The sequence below is a fragment of the Miscanthus floridulus genome, chromosome 11 (genome assembly GCF_019320115.1).
Source record: "Miscanthus floridulus cultivar M001 chromosome 11, ASM1932011v1, whole genome shotgun sequence".
Lineage (NCBI taxonomy): Eukaryota > Viridiplantae > Streptophyta > Magnoliopsida > Poales > Poaceae > Miscanthus > Miscanthus floridulus.
In genome coordinates, this window is record NC_089590.1 from 94,277,925 (window position 1) to 94,293,759 (window position 15,835).

Genomic DNA, 15,835 nt, shown 5'->3' on the forward strand with positions numbered 1-15,835 from the left:
CTAGTGATCATAGCAACTAGAATTGTTGAATAGGTGGCTTGTAACCCTCGGAGAGCTAGAGCAAAATTACATTTTGCCATTTAGTGTACTAACCTCTTGCACTAGTGTATTTGTATAAATTTTTATAGGCTATTCACCCACCTCTAGCCATTTAGGACCTTTCGTTAGGTCACTGTGCTTGCTAGTTCTTGCATGCAGTCCCTCAAGCGGTCGCTGGGAAGTAGTCAATTGCTCGGTGAAGCCCACAGCTGTTAGATCGAAGTCAAAATTGCTTGAATAGAGGAAGAGCAGTCACACGGATATGCTTCCCAAAAACTTGATCATCCGTCTACCCGTGCAGGTACATAGGCGGACGGAGCTTCGGAGGCCTACTCGCCTAAGCCGCGCAAGGAGCTCGGACCAGAGATTGCAAACAACATCTTCAATCTCAAGAACACAGTGGAGTGAGAAGGAAGACAGTTGTGTCTGGATCCAGGGGCTAAAGTTTAGTCGTGTCACATCAGACATTCGGCTGCTAACTAGGAGGACTAAACATGAGCTAATTATAAAATTAATTGCACAGGAGTAGACTAATTAGCGAGATAAATCTATTAAGCCTAATTAATCCATAATTCGAAAATGTTTACTGTAGCACCACATTGTCAAATTATGGACTAATTAGGCTTAATAGATTCGTCTCGCAAATTAGCCTCAATCTGTGTAATTAGTTTTGTAATTAGCCTATGTTTAATACTCCTAATTGGTATCCAAATTCGACATGACAGGGCTAAACTTTTATCAAAGAAAATAAACACAGACGAAGTCATGGTTGTCCTAGAGAAGGGGCGCTGCCTTTAAGTAGGTTCATGACTGAGGACGGAATGAACCTAGATGGGTTCTAGGAGGAGCAAAAGCATAAATACGTGCCTGACCTGCTGCCAGTGCCTAGCTCACACGTTTTACCCATTTGCCTTTCTACATCCACCAATTTATCCATTGTCTGGACCATGTGACCATTGTGCTAAGGTCCAAAAGGACGTCCAACTGTGGACGTGGGCGCAACACAACTTGGCTTGGCATGGCGGCACACGCGTGTGGCCCCCACCAACTCTCCTTCTCAAGTTGTCTATAGGAGGACACAGGCTTCTTATTTAAGTTGAGCACCATTTTGGTGAGTGTACTATGTGATACTAATCCCACTCTTACTTAGCATTTATTGTACGCCTTTGGAATTCTTTGATTAATTGCTAGACTAGTTATGAGCCAAGCCCAAATAATCTACGCCATTTTCGTTTGGGCTTGTTTGGCTTATAAGTCGTACTTTTTCAGCCAACGAACAGTACTTTTCTCTCACACTAAATCAGCCAACCGTATTTTCAGCTACGGCTTATCAGCCAAACAAGCCCAAACAAACAAGACGCTACTCCCACCAAATTTCAAAGGCGCCATACCCCTGTCTCGGACGATCTATTCTGCTGGAGTATTTACTAAATCAAAATCTCTTCTTATTTTCAGATGCACGTTTTCTTGCCCGATCAAACAAGATTGTCTTATCTTCTTCACGCACGCATGTCAGATTTCACTATGATAAGACTGTCTTATTTTCAGACACACTATGATATTGCTGTACCACTAGAGATTATGTCAGATTTCACGCATACTGAGGGGGTGTTTGGTTTCCTGGACTAAATTTTAGTCCATGTCACATCGGACGTTCGGATGCTATTTAGGAAAACTAAATATGAGTTAATTATAAAACTAATTACACAGATAGAGACTAATTTATGAGACAAATTTATTAAGCTTGATTAATCCGCCATTAGCACATATTTACTGTAGCACAACATTGTCAAATCATGGACTAATTAGGCTTAAAAAATTCGTCTCACAAATTAGCCACAATCTGTGCAATCAGTTATTTTTTCGTCTATATTTAATACTTCATGCATGTGTCCAAACATCCGATGGGACAGGGACTAAAATTTTCCTGTAAGAACCAAACACCCCCTGAGTGCCACGGCACGGCACGGTGAGGAAGTCTTTCTTTTCTATCTTAATACAAAGATAAAGATATATATATATATATATATATATATATATATATATATATATATATATATATATATATAGCTCTCGTGTATTTAAAAACAAAGATTTTACATGGGTCATCCGTCCATGTATCTGGAACGGCAGATCTGAGAATTAATACATGAAATACATTTCCAAAGAAAAAGAAAGAAATGCATAGTCGTCTCACAGGCACACAGCGCTGCCTTAATTTCAGTTTCCAGTTTTCCACACATTATTTCATAGCGCTTAACTTAATTGTCACACGCTCGTATATTGCTATGTTCTTAATTATAAATGAAATCACACGCGACGATATAAACCATAGATCAATGGAGCAGTACGTCGCCTTATCAGGCAAGAATGTCGTCAAGAGGCTTGGCGTTCGGCACGGTGAACTCCTTGGCATTCGGCGCGGCGAACTCCTTGGCACTCTTCTGCAGCTGCTTCTCGGCCTTGGCCTGCTTCTTGAGCTTGGCAAGCTCAATGTCGCGCGCCATCTTGCGGCGGTACATCTCGGCGAAGGTGATGGGCTCCTCAAGTATGGGCGCCTCCCCGTCCCGCACGGCCAGCGGGTACACCGTCGCGTCAGGCGCCGGGTTATGGAACGTGGCAATGGACAGGCGGCTGCACTCTGAGTTCACCACCGCCTGGTGATCCGCGTTCTTGAACCTGCCATTGCTCAGGAGCTGCACACGTTCGTCATATATATGTGTAAGCGCCAGCTAGCAGTCCATCACACATGGCCGCAAACGGACGAACGAACGAACGGAGACTACTCACGTGGCCGTGGTCGCCGAGGTTGACGACGAAGGCGCCCTCGACGGGCTGCACGGTGATCCAGGTCCGGCCGCCGTCGCGCGTGGCCTGGAGGCCGCCGACGAGGTCCTGCAGCAGCAGCGTGATGGTGCCGGGGTCGGTGTGGCGTTTGAGACCCAGCGTGAGGTCCGGCTGCGGGCACTTGGGGTAGAAGTTGACTACCACCTTCTGGTCCATGTCCACGGAGGCCTTGGCCAGCGCGTCCGTCTCCAGGCCCATCGCCTCGGAAAGCACGCCCAGGAGGTTGCACGCCAGGCCCATCAGCTGCTCGCTGTACCGCTCCACCACCGCCCGCCACGCCGCCGGCTTGTCCGGCCACCGCGAGTAGTCGCGCGCCTTCACCGGGTACGAGAAGTAGGTCACGATCTCACGCCAGTCCTGCACCGCCTCCCCCTGCAAAACCACACGTGTGTGTTGCATTGTGCTCGTCTATTTTATTTATATATATAAGAACAGCCACGTACACGCATCCATCCATCTGCCGGCCACGCTTACCTGGAGGTGGCTGGAGACGATGAAGCCGCCCTTCTTGCCGCCGGACATGTCGAAGCGGAGCTTGTCCTCGGGCGGGAGCGCGAAGAAGTCGCGCGCGAGGCGCGCCATGTCGGCCACGAGCGCGGCGTCCACGCCGTGGTCCACCACCTGGAAGATGCCCCAGTCCTCGCAGGCGGCGGCCACGCGCGCGCGGATCTCGGCCCGCCGTGCGCCCCCGTCGTCGATGCCCGCGAGAGACACCACCGGCACCTCGTCGCTGAAGCGGTCGTGCGGCACCTTGGGGCGCTCGTCCTCCGCGCGCACGAACGACGCGCGCAGCGTCGACTCCCCCGCCGCCGCCGTCGGGAGGAACGGCACCGCGCTGCTGCTCACTGCGGCCATGTGCCTGCTCTGCGTCTGCGTCCTCCTCCTCTCGTCGAGACGAACGCGCCGCCGCCGCCTCTGGGGTCGTGATGCTCCGGGACACGCTGCCGTTTACCGCTGCTGCTGTTTACCACGGCCTGGGCGGCGTTAGCGTTATATAGCGGCCATGGGGTGGAACGCTAGCTAGCCGAGGAGGAGGTCCACGCGACTGTTGCACATCCACTGTTCCACTGTGCAGTAACAGTGTACTGCCAGATTTTGTTTGTTTTTGTTTAAGAATCGAGTACTCAAGTCGTTTTAGAGAAGATTTAGATAAAACATTAGAAATATAAATTATAAATAACTTTTAAGTTGTTAAGTTTAGAAATGTGAAAAACCATACGAATAGATTTATCTTAAAAGTACTTTCATAAAAATATATATATATCACTTTTCGATAAATATTTTTTATAAAAATAAGAATTTAAAGTTATATTTTGGAGACCGTATCATTGTCTAAAATAATTTTATTTTTTTAGTACGGAGTGAGTACTAGTTAATTATATCCTTGCTATTTGTAGTATGGCAAGTGTGCTGGCTAACTCTCAGCCTCGTGCAGCTACCGTTCCACGCCGCCTCGTGTTCTGTTAGCGGAGAATGAAGACGTTGTGGTCGGTCGCACGCAATGCATGATAGGTTGCGCGGCTCTGACCTTGCGCGGTGCTCGCAGGGCCCGGGGGCAGACGGTTAGGTGTCCTGCGGCGCGGGTGCTTTGAAGGGTTGGTGAGCGGGGGCAGCCCAGGCCCAAGTCGCGTGATCCCCCACCAGCCGGTCAGCAGAAACAAATTGGCCAGGGCCGTCAGGTACAGTGCCGAGGTAGTCAGGTGAGCATGGCGCGGCCGACTCTAGAAAGCTCGTGGCGTTGGAATCGTGTTTTCCGGTGGCGCTACCAGCACGTAGAGATCAGATCCAGAACCATGTCTCTTTTATTATTTCATTTTTTGGGGGTACATCCAGAATCAGGTTCCAATTCCAACACCATGACATAAAATTGGGATGACAAGAGCATATGACAAGTCGTGATCCATCGAAAGACGTCGAGCAAGTCCGCTTTGTCCCGACTAACTTGGTGGACACTGTAAGCTGATTCAACCCAAAACAGAAGCTGGAATGGTATCGCCTAATTTACAAGAACGTATGACATTCCGTTGGCCAATGGAACACATAGTATATCTGAGTAATTTTCTTTACTGATCTCGATCAGCGCAGGCGTGCAGTATCAATTCAACAGTACAACAATAGCCGGAGTGATCTCCACTAAAATTTCAACAACAAATGACAATTCAAAAACAATCTAGACGTAAGAATAACTATACCCTTTCTGGCACGGTTGTAACTATTACTATTTTTTTTTATTTGAAGTGCCGTACAAGTGGCATGGTACAACACGAGAGAAGCAAAACCCTGTTGGTGCTTTCTTGTGACATCCTCGGTACAGTCTTCCAGGTGACAAATTTGCACCTGAGAAGAGCAACGGACATTATCAGTGGTAATCATGCTAGGCCAGTGGACTGGCAGACATTGCCATCGCTGAATAGTAACTCCCAAACACAATTTTTTCTCTGCTAGCGATACGATTCATATCGCAGAACCAGCTGTATCTAAAACATTCTGTAAGAAGCATGCATTGGCAGAAGGGTCGGTCAAAAACTGGCCCAAAACTGCAATTGTTGCCGTGTTACTCCTTATTTTCTCTATCCCCCTTGAGATCATGCAAATGTGGTTGGCCTCAACAACGACCATGGCCCCATTGTGTGAAACCGAATAAACCGCTTCAGCTATCTGCCTTGTCATCCTTTCTTGAACCTGAAGCTTGCACCCATAGAAATGAACCAATGCCTGAAAATGTGACCGATCAATGCCTTCTCTGCTTCCATTGTCAAAGTACCCAATGTGAACTACTCCATAGAAGGGCAGAAGATGGTGCTCACATTGAGCACAAAATGGCAAATGCAGCTCAGATCGGATTGCTCCATGATCAGCTGTGCCTCCACCTGTCCTATCATATAAGCTAACATTACTAAGTGTAAAGCCATTCAGCTTCACATCTAGTAGATTACATGCTCTGAACTTCATCAGCCACTGCACATAACGCTGAGGAGTGCCTAAAAGCTCTTTCCTGAGGGGGTCCTCTCCAAGTGATAAGAGCATTGAGGTTACTGCAGAAACCATGCCGTTAGTTGATCTTTTCTTGCAGAGCCCATTAGAGAGTGGAACCTCATGAGACCTTAAGGGGCACCAAGGAATAGAGACAGAATCGTCCTCAGCCTCCATGTCTATGCCCCTAAGCTTAAGAAGAGCCAGGAAGTCACTCCAGAAAGTGCTGCTTTCACCCTCAAAAACTCCAGACCGAGATGAATGTGAAGTTCTAATCCAGCCTTGCAAAGTTTTGCATTCCAGGTTTTCTGGCAAAGGAATGTGCCAGCACTGCAGAGCAACAGCCACACCAGCAGGTTGAATGCTAGCATGCAGTGCACCACAGACTTCATTAGCTAGTCTTTGAGGGTTTTGCAATCTCTTGGCAAAGACATCAGATACTCTGGAAAGCTTGCTTAACCCAACAACCCTTCCACCTGAGGGAACATACCCAACATGGCACTGTATGCTGAATGGAAGCAAGCATGATTCACAGTATGAGAAAAGTTCAATATCTCGAACAACTACTTGCCCGCCAGTTCCACCAGCAGACCCAGTCCTTTTGTCCACACCAACCTCTGGAAACAGAGCACCCTGCACAATGTCCTTTACTTTTTGCCTGTAACCTGTAGATTTAGATATATGTTAAATACAGATCAGGAAGCAATTGAAAGAAAAGTAGAGATGATGAATAATAACCCAAACATCTTCATGAAAACAAAAGGTTGTGCAAAAAAAGAAAAGAAAACAGGAAACACATCCGCACAGATGTCACTCTTTGCAAAGCTATCATCAGAATTGCACCACTCAAGCAACATATCAAATTTTTTCATATTACATGGTGAGTATTGTCGATTTACTAATAAATTTTGGTACACCCTGGTGCCAGTGCACCACAGTAACCCAACATGGCTTCGCCCCTGGTGGTATAAACAGTTCTGGTCCTTGAATAAGAACACCGTGACAACCTCTACTACACATGACTTGCATGGGAAGAGATTATCCAGATTTCACATGGCTTTTTTTTACTAGAACATGAATGTTGTGGTTCATGTCAGGAATTCAAAACATAATGTACTTTATCATTTTCAGAAGACTGCCAATTACTCCCATGTGAAGAATCTTAAAGCACAGAAGAAAGATTTATTGCCCAAACAAAGGCAGGATCTATCAGCTCAAAAGGGAAATAATTTGTGGTTAATCAAATTGTTCAATACCATTCAATCTGTAATTTTATAGTACCAGAGAGACAGAGCTTCTTAGCAGCTAAAGCCTACAGCAGAAGTATAGTAAATTAAAAAGCTTGAATATGTCAAACTTCCAGCAGTTTTCAGCTTTGGAGAAGAGGCAGCGGCTCACTGACCTAACCTTGGCTTGTTCGCTCAAAGTTGCAATTTATACTGGGAGAGGAGTTAAGCTCTTAGCACCCTTCCCCAGAGGAGTTAAGCTCTTAGCAGGTCCACATTTTTATAATTGAATACAAAAGGCAGTACTTATTTCGAAAGAAACAAACAGTAACCAAAATACCAAAGTCAAGTGTAATATAGCTGCCAATGGCCATTAATAATACAGGACTAGAAAAGAACATGACAAGTAAAAAGTCTCATGTTGACATCAAAGAAAAGAAAAAAGCAGAAAGTGGTTCTTTCAAATACTTCCACAGACTACAGGTAACTCTTAATTTTTCGCCTGTAGAGAAAAATGATTTTCAAATACTTAAAAAATTTGAACAAAATAGAAGATCAATTTTAAACACACCAGACCTCTATCTCAATTAAAGATCATTCAATAACCGAATTTATCGATGTTTTGCCCATTCCCAGGTAGTCATTAATTCCAAAACCCTTCCGAGTTCATGAATAAGGAAAAATATAATACCATAAACAACTAGATGTCTAGGTTCATTTTAAATCAAGAATGCTCTTATAAAATGATAATAATAAAAAAGTTAGTGTAAGGGAGATTGATGAAGAAAATGCCTGAAGAAGTGCAAGTTGCCTTAAAAAAGACTACGTTAACTAGGAAAAAAAATTCAACTGACAAAAATCTCTAATAATCAGTAGCTGCTTAAAGTAGTGAAACTGAAGAGAGATAAAGGGACAGTACCTAGTGATGGTAAAACTAAAAATTACAGCAACAAAGCAATGCAATTAAATCACATTAGTAATTTGTGTCAGAACTCAGAAGTGCTGATCTTCTTTAGAAGTAGAGGGGAAATGGCCATGGAAGTGGACGAGCTAGTGGCTTATGTTGAGATTTAACATGTATGAAGTCGTCAGTGAAGGACACAATAAATAGTCAACCACTATTTAGTGGCAAGTGAAGTCTCCACACATCACTATCCTAAATCTTAATTACAAAAGCCCTTTAGTGTATTGTAGCTTCTAACAAAAAGCACAAATAAACCACAGCCATAACGGTTAATCAGCCTCTCCACAGATTTTGCGGGGGAAGGCTTGCCTCGGTTTTTCCCTTCCCCAGACCCCACTCGTGTGGGAGCCTCTGGCACTGGGTCTGCCTTTTTTTTATAACGGTTAACTATGAAATTCCCTAATGATATAGCTTGAGATAAGCTGGACTAGAAACCAGAGGACACTGATAAGATTGGCAGTCTCTCACACTGGACAGTAAACACAAGCTCATCGTAGTAATAACAGTGAAACAGCCACCAACCCAGGTCTTCTATGTACTCGCGTGAACCGAACGCGTGGCGACGTGAGCAATCTAAGTAGTCGACTAGGGAAGCCTTACCAGCACGACCGACTACGACAGATGCCAACGACCGCCCGCACCAAACTGCACTCAGTTTAGGTCGGACTCTGCTAACTCCCACGATGGAATTTGCCAGGGAATAATCCCAAGGTTCAGCGCAAGCATCAAGCACCCCTCGTCGTGAGATCCGAACAAAACTATACGTGTTCAAATGCCTCACGGCGGTGTTATTCTCTTCTCCACTAGGCTCTCTAGCGTGGTGTACGCTGAAGAGCACCGCTCCACGACGGCAGGACAACCACGTATCAGGGAGGGCGCCACTTTCCACACAAAGCACAAGGACGATTGTTACCGACGGATCCACGAAGTCAGGGGAGCGGGAAAACGGAGAGGGGGGAAGCGGTGGGTCCGCCGTACCTCGGGTGCCGTCGCGGAAGGCCTTGGCGACGCGCTTGGGCGTCCGGCGCAGGCCCTCGCGGCGGTCGTCCTCGCCGAGCCCCAGCAGCAGCGCGCGCACCGCCGGCTCGATGGCGTCGCCCGCCGCCGCGGCGTCCCCTGCGAGCAGGCCGAGGTCGTCGCTTTCCTCCTCCTCGCACGCGCACGCGGCGCCCGCGAGGTAGGCCTCCTCGAGCGCTCCCATGCCGGTGGCGGTGGCGGGATCCACTGCCCGCGGCGACTATTATTAGGACCGGAGGCGGCCGCGAAATATAGCAGCGACGAAGGGGAAAATGAAAACCAAAGAATAATAAAATAAAAGGCGATGAGGAGGGATCGATAGGTGGACCGAACTGCGTAGCGACGAAGCGATGGGGTGGGCCGGTGGGGTGCGGGAGCGGGTGGACGCTGGACGGCGTCCGGGACCCTCCTCGAGATGTGTGTTGGATCAGGATCGGGATCGCCTCGCGTCGCCGACGCCCCCTCCCTTTCACTCTTTCAGCGCCTTTTTTGGACTTTCGGCCTCTGGGTCGTGGAATGGGCCAAGTCCGAGATTTTGTGTTGGTGCCCAAATACGGAGAGCGCCGCGCGGATTTATAACGGGAAATGTGGGCCCACCAGACGAGGGAACCGGGCCCCGCAGTCAGTCCCCTCTCCTGGGACGCACGAGGGAGAGGGTCCCAGCACGTGCTACGCGTGGCCACATTTTCTGAGTCGCGGGGTCCAGCGGCAGCGAGAGTAGCATGGGAGCACCGGGTCGCTGTCCCATGGGTCGCGTGGTGACTCGCGACCGCGAGTGCCGGGTGGCTTTGCTCTCCGGCGGCTGGCAGTGGCAGGTCGTCTGGTGTCATCGGCTGACATGAGGGCGGCGGTGCCGTGGTACGCGGCGGCCTCCGCTGAACTTCCGGTTCACTCCCTTTGTATTCTTGCCGTGTTTGGATCAGTCAAACGCCATGCGGATCGATTAAAAAAAGGGAAAACGATATGCGTATCACGATTCTAAATTTAAAATTCTTTAACCAATAATTTAGCTAAGGTTACGGTATTTTTTAAGACTTCCATGTCATATAAAATAAAATAAAATTTAGATAAAACACCCGGTCTCAATATGAAGTTTTATTTTATAGTTTCATACACATTTAATAATGAATGATAGAGAGTTAGTAATCGTGACAAGAGAGTTTCATCCTCATTTCTGCTCTCTCTTCTTAGATACGCTGCCGTGTTATAAAAAATATCTACGTGACAACCTATTGTTTACACCAAAATTTGGGAAAAGAACACGGGAAATCGTAGGCTTCCAAGATTCTGTCAATCAAGGAATCGGTTGAATGAGGATCGATGTCAGCCGATTCAGAAACGACTCTGGAATTGGATCTCTTAGGATGACGTCAGCGGATAGCGATGATGAACTACGGTTGGCGCCAGAAAACTATATATATCGGACTCTATAAGAAGGGAAAGATTAGAGTCCAAGTTATTTTAACTTAGGAATGTTTTCGTTTATGCCAAAGATTGCCTGGGATGGAGGAACCTTTAACCATTTTGCCACGACCATGACGAAATTCGGCTGGGAAAACACATGGCTTAATAAAGGAATTGAAGATCGTAGCCGCTGTCTCATCCGAACAGCTGGATTCAAATCGGAATTTGAATGGAAAAGTCAGTTCATCATCCCCATTATAAGGTAGCCAAGTCAAGATGGGCGTATCAAACCCTCTGTAAAACTTTTTGAAGAGGTGGCCAACATCGAAGTCAATTATTATGGCCGATGCAGCCTCGCCATAGCTCGACACTATTGAGTTCTTCATTCTTCGCCTCTATATTCCTCATCAAAATTAGAAAGAAGGAAAGCTCAGGTCTCTGAGATCAGGCCTTACAATCTTGTGCATGTACAAATTAAGCCACAATTGTATCAGCCATCAAGGGCCGCTAATAGTCTGCATTGGTTCGTTCTTCAGTAATTGGGCAGCCACCTGGTACATCAGATGAAAAGCAGCTCCTAGTAGATATTTTCTAAGAGGGATGTCCTTGCCTAATGCTAGGTGCTCCGCCATGAGTTTGTGATTATAAGTCGGACCACAAGACGACCCACAAAAGATGAATCTCTCCAACCACATATTTAGAAAAACCACATATTCTCGTTCGCTGACAGATGATTCGTCTCCGACATGATTCAGAATATAACTTGCCCATCCGGTGCAGTCTGTTATCTTGGCCAATCTTTTGGAGCCGGCATTCAATTACTCATAGGGTTGCACTGATCCGGTAATTTTAAGGCCGGTCAACATATACACATCGGCCAGAGTGGTGGTCATTGGGCCATGGCCAAAAATAAAAACATTTAGAGCATTAGACCAAAAAATAAGAGGCAAAGATCAAGAGTGAATCATTCCTCTCCATTTCGGACAACGAAAGTGTCAAGCACTGGTTCATATCATAAAGCTCCCAGTCTCCGCTCTTTTTCGTAGATACTCTATGAAACCAATCTCTCCATCCCTTAGGCGCTTTAGGCCAGTTTCTGAAGGGAGTTTTGTTCCAGGAAGATGAATCCACTACAGACTGTTTAAATAGGATCTGGTTGGTTTCTTGACGGATAAAATCAGATGGATCAGGATCACCCATAGGCTCGAAAAAATAAACATTAGGGATGGTAGCTGATGGAATCAAGATCTCGTTCCTCATTTCCTAGAAATCGGATAAAATAAATTCAAGAAGAGAAGAAATACAAGGTAACGGCCGATGCTTGGAGAGGGGAAACTTGAAAATATACCTCAAGAACGTGGTCGTTGGTCGCCATTACGGTCAGAACAGGTTCAAATCTGACGAAAATAGCTTGAATTGACGACTCGATGGAACGGCGGACTTGCTAGGGTTTGAGGCCTTGGTGATAACAGCGTCGGCTATTGGAGTTGGCTCAAGAAAAGAGGAGAAAGCAAAAAGGTCGAGTGCGTTGAAAGAAGTACTATTGGGATGTTGTATAAGACTCGGGCCGGGAAGTCAGGAGTTATGCGTATATCTCGGGACAGAGCGGTTACGACGTGATAAACCAATAAGCTAGAATTTTGACATAAAACCAATTTATCCCAAAATTAGGGGGCATGTGTTTACACCAAAATTTGGGAAAAGAACGCGGGAACTCGTAGGCTTCCAAGATTGTGCCAATCAAGGAATCGATTGAATGAGGATCGATGTCAGCCGATTCAGATACGACTCTGGAATCGGATCTCTTGGGATGACGTCAGCGGATAGCGATGATGAACTACGGTTGGCGCTAGGAAACCATATATATTGGACTCTGCAAGAAGGGAAATATTAGAGTCCAAGTTATCTTAAATTAGGAATGTTTTCGTTTATGCCAAAGATTGTAACAAATCGTGCTCGAGTAGGATTCATGTTTTGATCCCGGGTATAAATATCAAACTCCGGCTATTGTAAAAAACAACAATCAATCCAATACACAAGTTATTTACTTTTTCGGCTCTGGCCACCCCTTAGGAGTAGGAGTAGAGTAGATCTCGGTGAGTTCTTCAGCAAGTATGGCTGCATCGATCCGGTCGACCTCCACTGCTTGTTGTAAGTACCGTCATGGCTTATACCTCTGTTCGTATGGCTGCATCGATCCGGTCGACCTCCACTGCGACTCTGGTATAAGTTAGTTATCGATTCTTGTCTAGTTCAAGTATGGCTGCATCGATCCGGTCGACCCCCACTACATGAACTAGATCAAGGTCAAGTTATTGGCTCTACCTTAGAGTGGCAGTCTTTGGTAGATTTATTAAGTTACCGATATTGCTTATTGCTTTTATTATTTATCTAATTACAGCAATATCACTCTGCCCGATTGAGATTGATCTAGATCAGCCTTATATCTTGTTTAGCCCATCGTTTATTAATCTAAAACTAATCTAATATATACCTTAAACGATGAGTTACGTTTTATCGGTTGTTTTACTTCAATCTTGATCGTGCATAGCGTGCGGTTAAAGCATGTTACGTCTTGAGTAGATTTATTGGCTAGCGAGAACCGTTCTATGGCCCGTTATCATGGCCTGTGTGATTCTGCCTCACACCCCACTGTTAGCACCATGGAGTGGGGATCGTTATTATTTAATAAATCTATTCCTGATAAGGCATGACTTTAACTGTGCGCTATGCCTGAATCGGCTGTTTTAGCCGATATTGAGTGCTTTCATGAATAGTTCGCATCACGAGACCATTGAAGTAAAGATAGGTTGAAAGATATGTTAGCCCCATGATCTTATTATTGTATTATGGCCTGCATGATTCTGCCCCATGCCCAACTGATATTAGTAATGAATTAGGGTCGTCGAGTCTATTGTTATTTCTATGGCATGTATGATTCTGTCTCATGCCCCATTGGTCATAGTGATAGATGAGATCTAACATGTTCATTAGATCTATCTTTATTAAACGGTTAAATGATATTGAATTGTTTCTTTATATAAAAGGAGTTCGGTTGCTTATAATCATTGACTCAGCATAACCCAATCATTGTTAACATCTTATTGCCATTGATTAATATCTGCTCAAATAACGACATTTATCTTGAATGATAACCGATTCTTCCTATACAACCCAATGAGCTTTAACCGATTTATTCTCATGAATATGCTGGAATTGGCTATTTAGTCGATCTCCTCTCATATCGGCTCTCAGAGCCGCATATTCGGAATTGTCTAGCAACACCGGCAAGTTCCGTCCATAATTACTGATGAACTTTCCCTCCGTGTTAATTACAGGGTCAAATTGACTAGCACATCTCGGGAGGAGTGTGCAGGATCAACCATCTCTGCACTGAAGCTAGGTGGATCTACAGGTCCATCGAGCAGACCCTTCTAGCTTGTTGCGTGTGTCCTCGGTACGGAACGAAAATTCTATGTCGACACATGTTTCTGGCATGCCTGGTGGGACCCCACAATCGTCATGCCGGTTCACAACAACAACGACATCCTTATGCTACATTATGAAGATCTACCTGATGGGGATAAGGGTATCATCAGCAAAGCTATAGAAGAGTTTCAGAATAAATGTTTGTTGTCCTACACCAAAACACGTGACAACACAATTATTCAAAAATTTCCACTACCAAGAGTTCTATTACACGGGCAGACAGACACAACTGAAGCTGAAGACATGTGTTTCTTTAAGGAAGTTGTAAACAAATCTATTCATGATGCCATATCAAGCCATAATGAAGCTTTCATAGACATATTCCACAACGCCATGAGAGAGGCGATTCATGGATTTCCAGTTGGTCAAGGCGGACCGACTTATTACAACATTCTAGATCCATCGACCCAAGGGACTAATCAAGTCAGTACCAGCCATCAGGAAGCAGCACCAGCTGGTAGTGGTGATGTCTAGATAGTTCAGGGTTCATCTAAACAAACTCAAGGAACTACTGCGAATTAGGCACAGTATAATCCTGGACTGTCAGTACAGCATGTGCAACAACTGGTGGGGCAAAGTCAAAACTAGGTGATCAATTTTGGCACATCAGGCCACATACCGTCGTTGGCTCAAAAAATAGCACCATCAATTCAAAGGATCCATAGGAATATAGATCCTTATGTCTACAATTAGAGACTTTAAGCAGCAAGCCAGCAAAGGACCATGTAGATTAAAATTCCACAAGGGTATCACTATGGCACAGATTATAACACCATCCACATGATATCAAATCCAGGATATCAAGGCACGCGGGATTTCAATCCACAGATGAGTCAGCAGGTGCAGAGGAATCCAAATCTGCAGGCTGATGAATTATTGCTAAGGGTGACCGAGATGATAAAAAAATCAGTTCGGTCTGAAGCCAAAAGGGCTGACCTTTCTATACAAACTCTCATATCCAGAATAGTATAATTTGGTCGCTCTTCCTACAAATTATAGACTCCTAGAATTTGCTAAGTTCACTAGCCAAGATAGTACAAGCATGATAGAACATATTAGTCGGTGTCTTACACAATTGGGCGAAGCGTCAGTTGAGGATGCCCATCGAGTTTGTTTCTTCTCTCTGTCCTTATTAGGGCCAACCTTCACTTGGTTTTCATCATTGCGAGTCAATTCCATTACTAATTGGGCTGACCTGGAGAAGAAGTTTCATACATATTTTTACACTAGAACTGGAGAAAAGAAGATTACCGATCTGACAACTATAAGACAAAAGACTAATGAATCGGGTACTGAATTTCTGCATAGGTTTCGAGAAACCAAGAACTTATGCTTCTTCTTAAACTTGGCCAATGATCAATTAGCTGCTTTAGCTGTTCAAGGAATGTTGCCAATGTGGAAAGAAAAGCTGCTGGGACAAGAATTTGACAACTTGGGTCAATTGGCTCAACGAGTAGCAGTGCTCAATAGCCAATTCCAGAGTATGCATAGAGATACCTAGTTCTAGAAAAGTACCACAGTAGTCGAAGCTTATGATCCATACTCAGTCAATGACAACTATGAAGATGAAGAAGAAGAGGTTGCTGCGGCTGAATGGAATTAGGGTAAAAAGATAGTGATGGTGCCAAATCCTTGGGAAAGAGGAGTTGATAAGAGCTATGACTTTGATGTCACCAAATCAGACAAACTCTTCGATTTCTTGCTTGAGAAAGGGTAGATCAAGTTGTCCAATGGTCATGTCATGTTGCCCCTAATCAGTTGAAGAATAAGAAGTTCTGCAAGTTCTATAATGCCATTTCTTATTCCACTAATGAATACAGAATTTTTCGGTAGCATATACAGAGGGCTATTCAGCAGGGGAGGCTTAAATTTGATA

General features: G+C 45.2%; 2 protein-coding genes across 3 annotated transcripts; both read right to left on the bottom strand.

Moving 5' to 3' along the window:
* Positions 1-2,110: 2,110 nt before the first annotated feature.
* LOC136493989 (flavanone 3-dioxygenase 1-like) lies at positions 2,111-3,860 on the bottom strand. The gene is made up of 3 exons (XM_066490119.1): positions 3,361-3,860; positions 2,830-3,258; positions 2,111-2,735 (listed from the first exon to the last, which is right to left on the bottom strand). Exons 1-3 carry the CDS (start codon positions 3,739-3,741, stop codon positions 2,400-2,402), a joined length of 1,146 nt encoding a protein of 381 aa, XP_066346216.1. The 5' UTR covers positions 3,742-3,860; the 3' UTR covers positions 2,111-2,399.
* Positions 3,861-4,932: 1,072 nt separating this feature from the next.
* LOC136493990 (GTP cyclohydrolase 1-like) lies at positions 4,933-9,591 on the bottom strand. 2 transcript variants are annotated; one of them, XM_066490120.1, is made up of 3 exons: positions 9,400-9,591; positions 9,028-9,273; positions 4,933-6,524 (listed from the first exon to the last, which is right to left on the bottom strand). In XM_066490120.1, coding segments are annotated over exons 1-3 (1,431 nt in total). In that variant the 5' UTR covers positions 9,401-9,591; the 3' UTR covers positions 4,933-5,340. The 2 variants fall into 2 exon arrangements, with proteins under 2 accessions (XP_066346217.1, XP_066346218.1); XM_066490121.1 differs by having other exon boundaries at positions 9,028-9,286.
* Positions 9,592-15,835: the final 6,244 nt, after the last annotated feature.

Coding starts and splice junctions, on each gene's coding strand:
- LOC136493989 (XM_066490119.1), bottom strand. CDS start 3,741: ATGGCCGCAGTGAGCAGCAGCGCGGTGCCGTTCCTCCCGACGGCGGCG. Junction 3,259..3,360: donor TCGTCTCCAGCCACCTCCAG/GTAAGCGTGGCC, acceptor GTGGTTTTGCAG/GGGGAGGCGGTGCAGGACTG. Junction 2,736..2,829: donor ACCTCGGCGACCACGGCCAC/GTGAGTAGTCTC, acceptor GAACGTGTGCAG/CTCCTGAGCAATGGCAGGTT.
- LOC136493990 (XM_066490120.1), bottom strand. Junction 6,525..9,027: donor CTTCCGCGACGGCACCCGAG/GTACGGCGGACC, acceptor CTAAATCTACAG/GTTACAGGCAAAAAGTAAAG.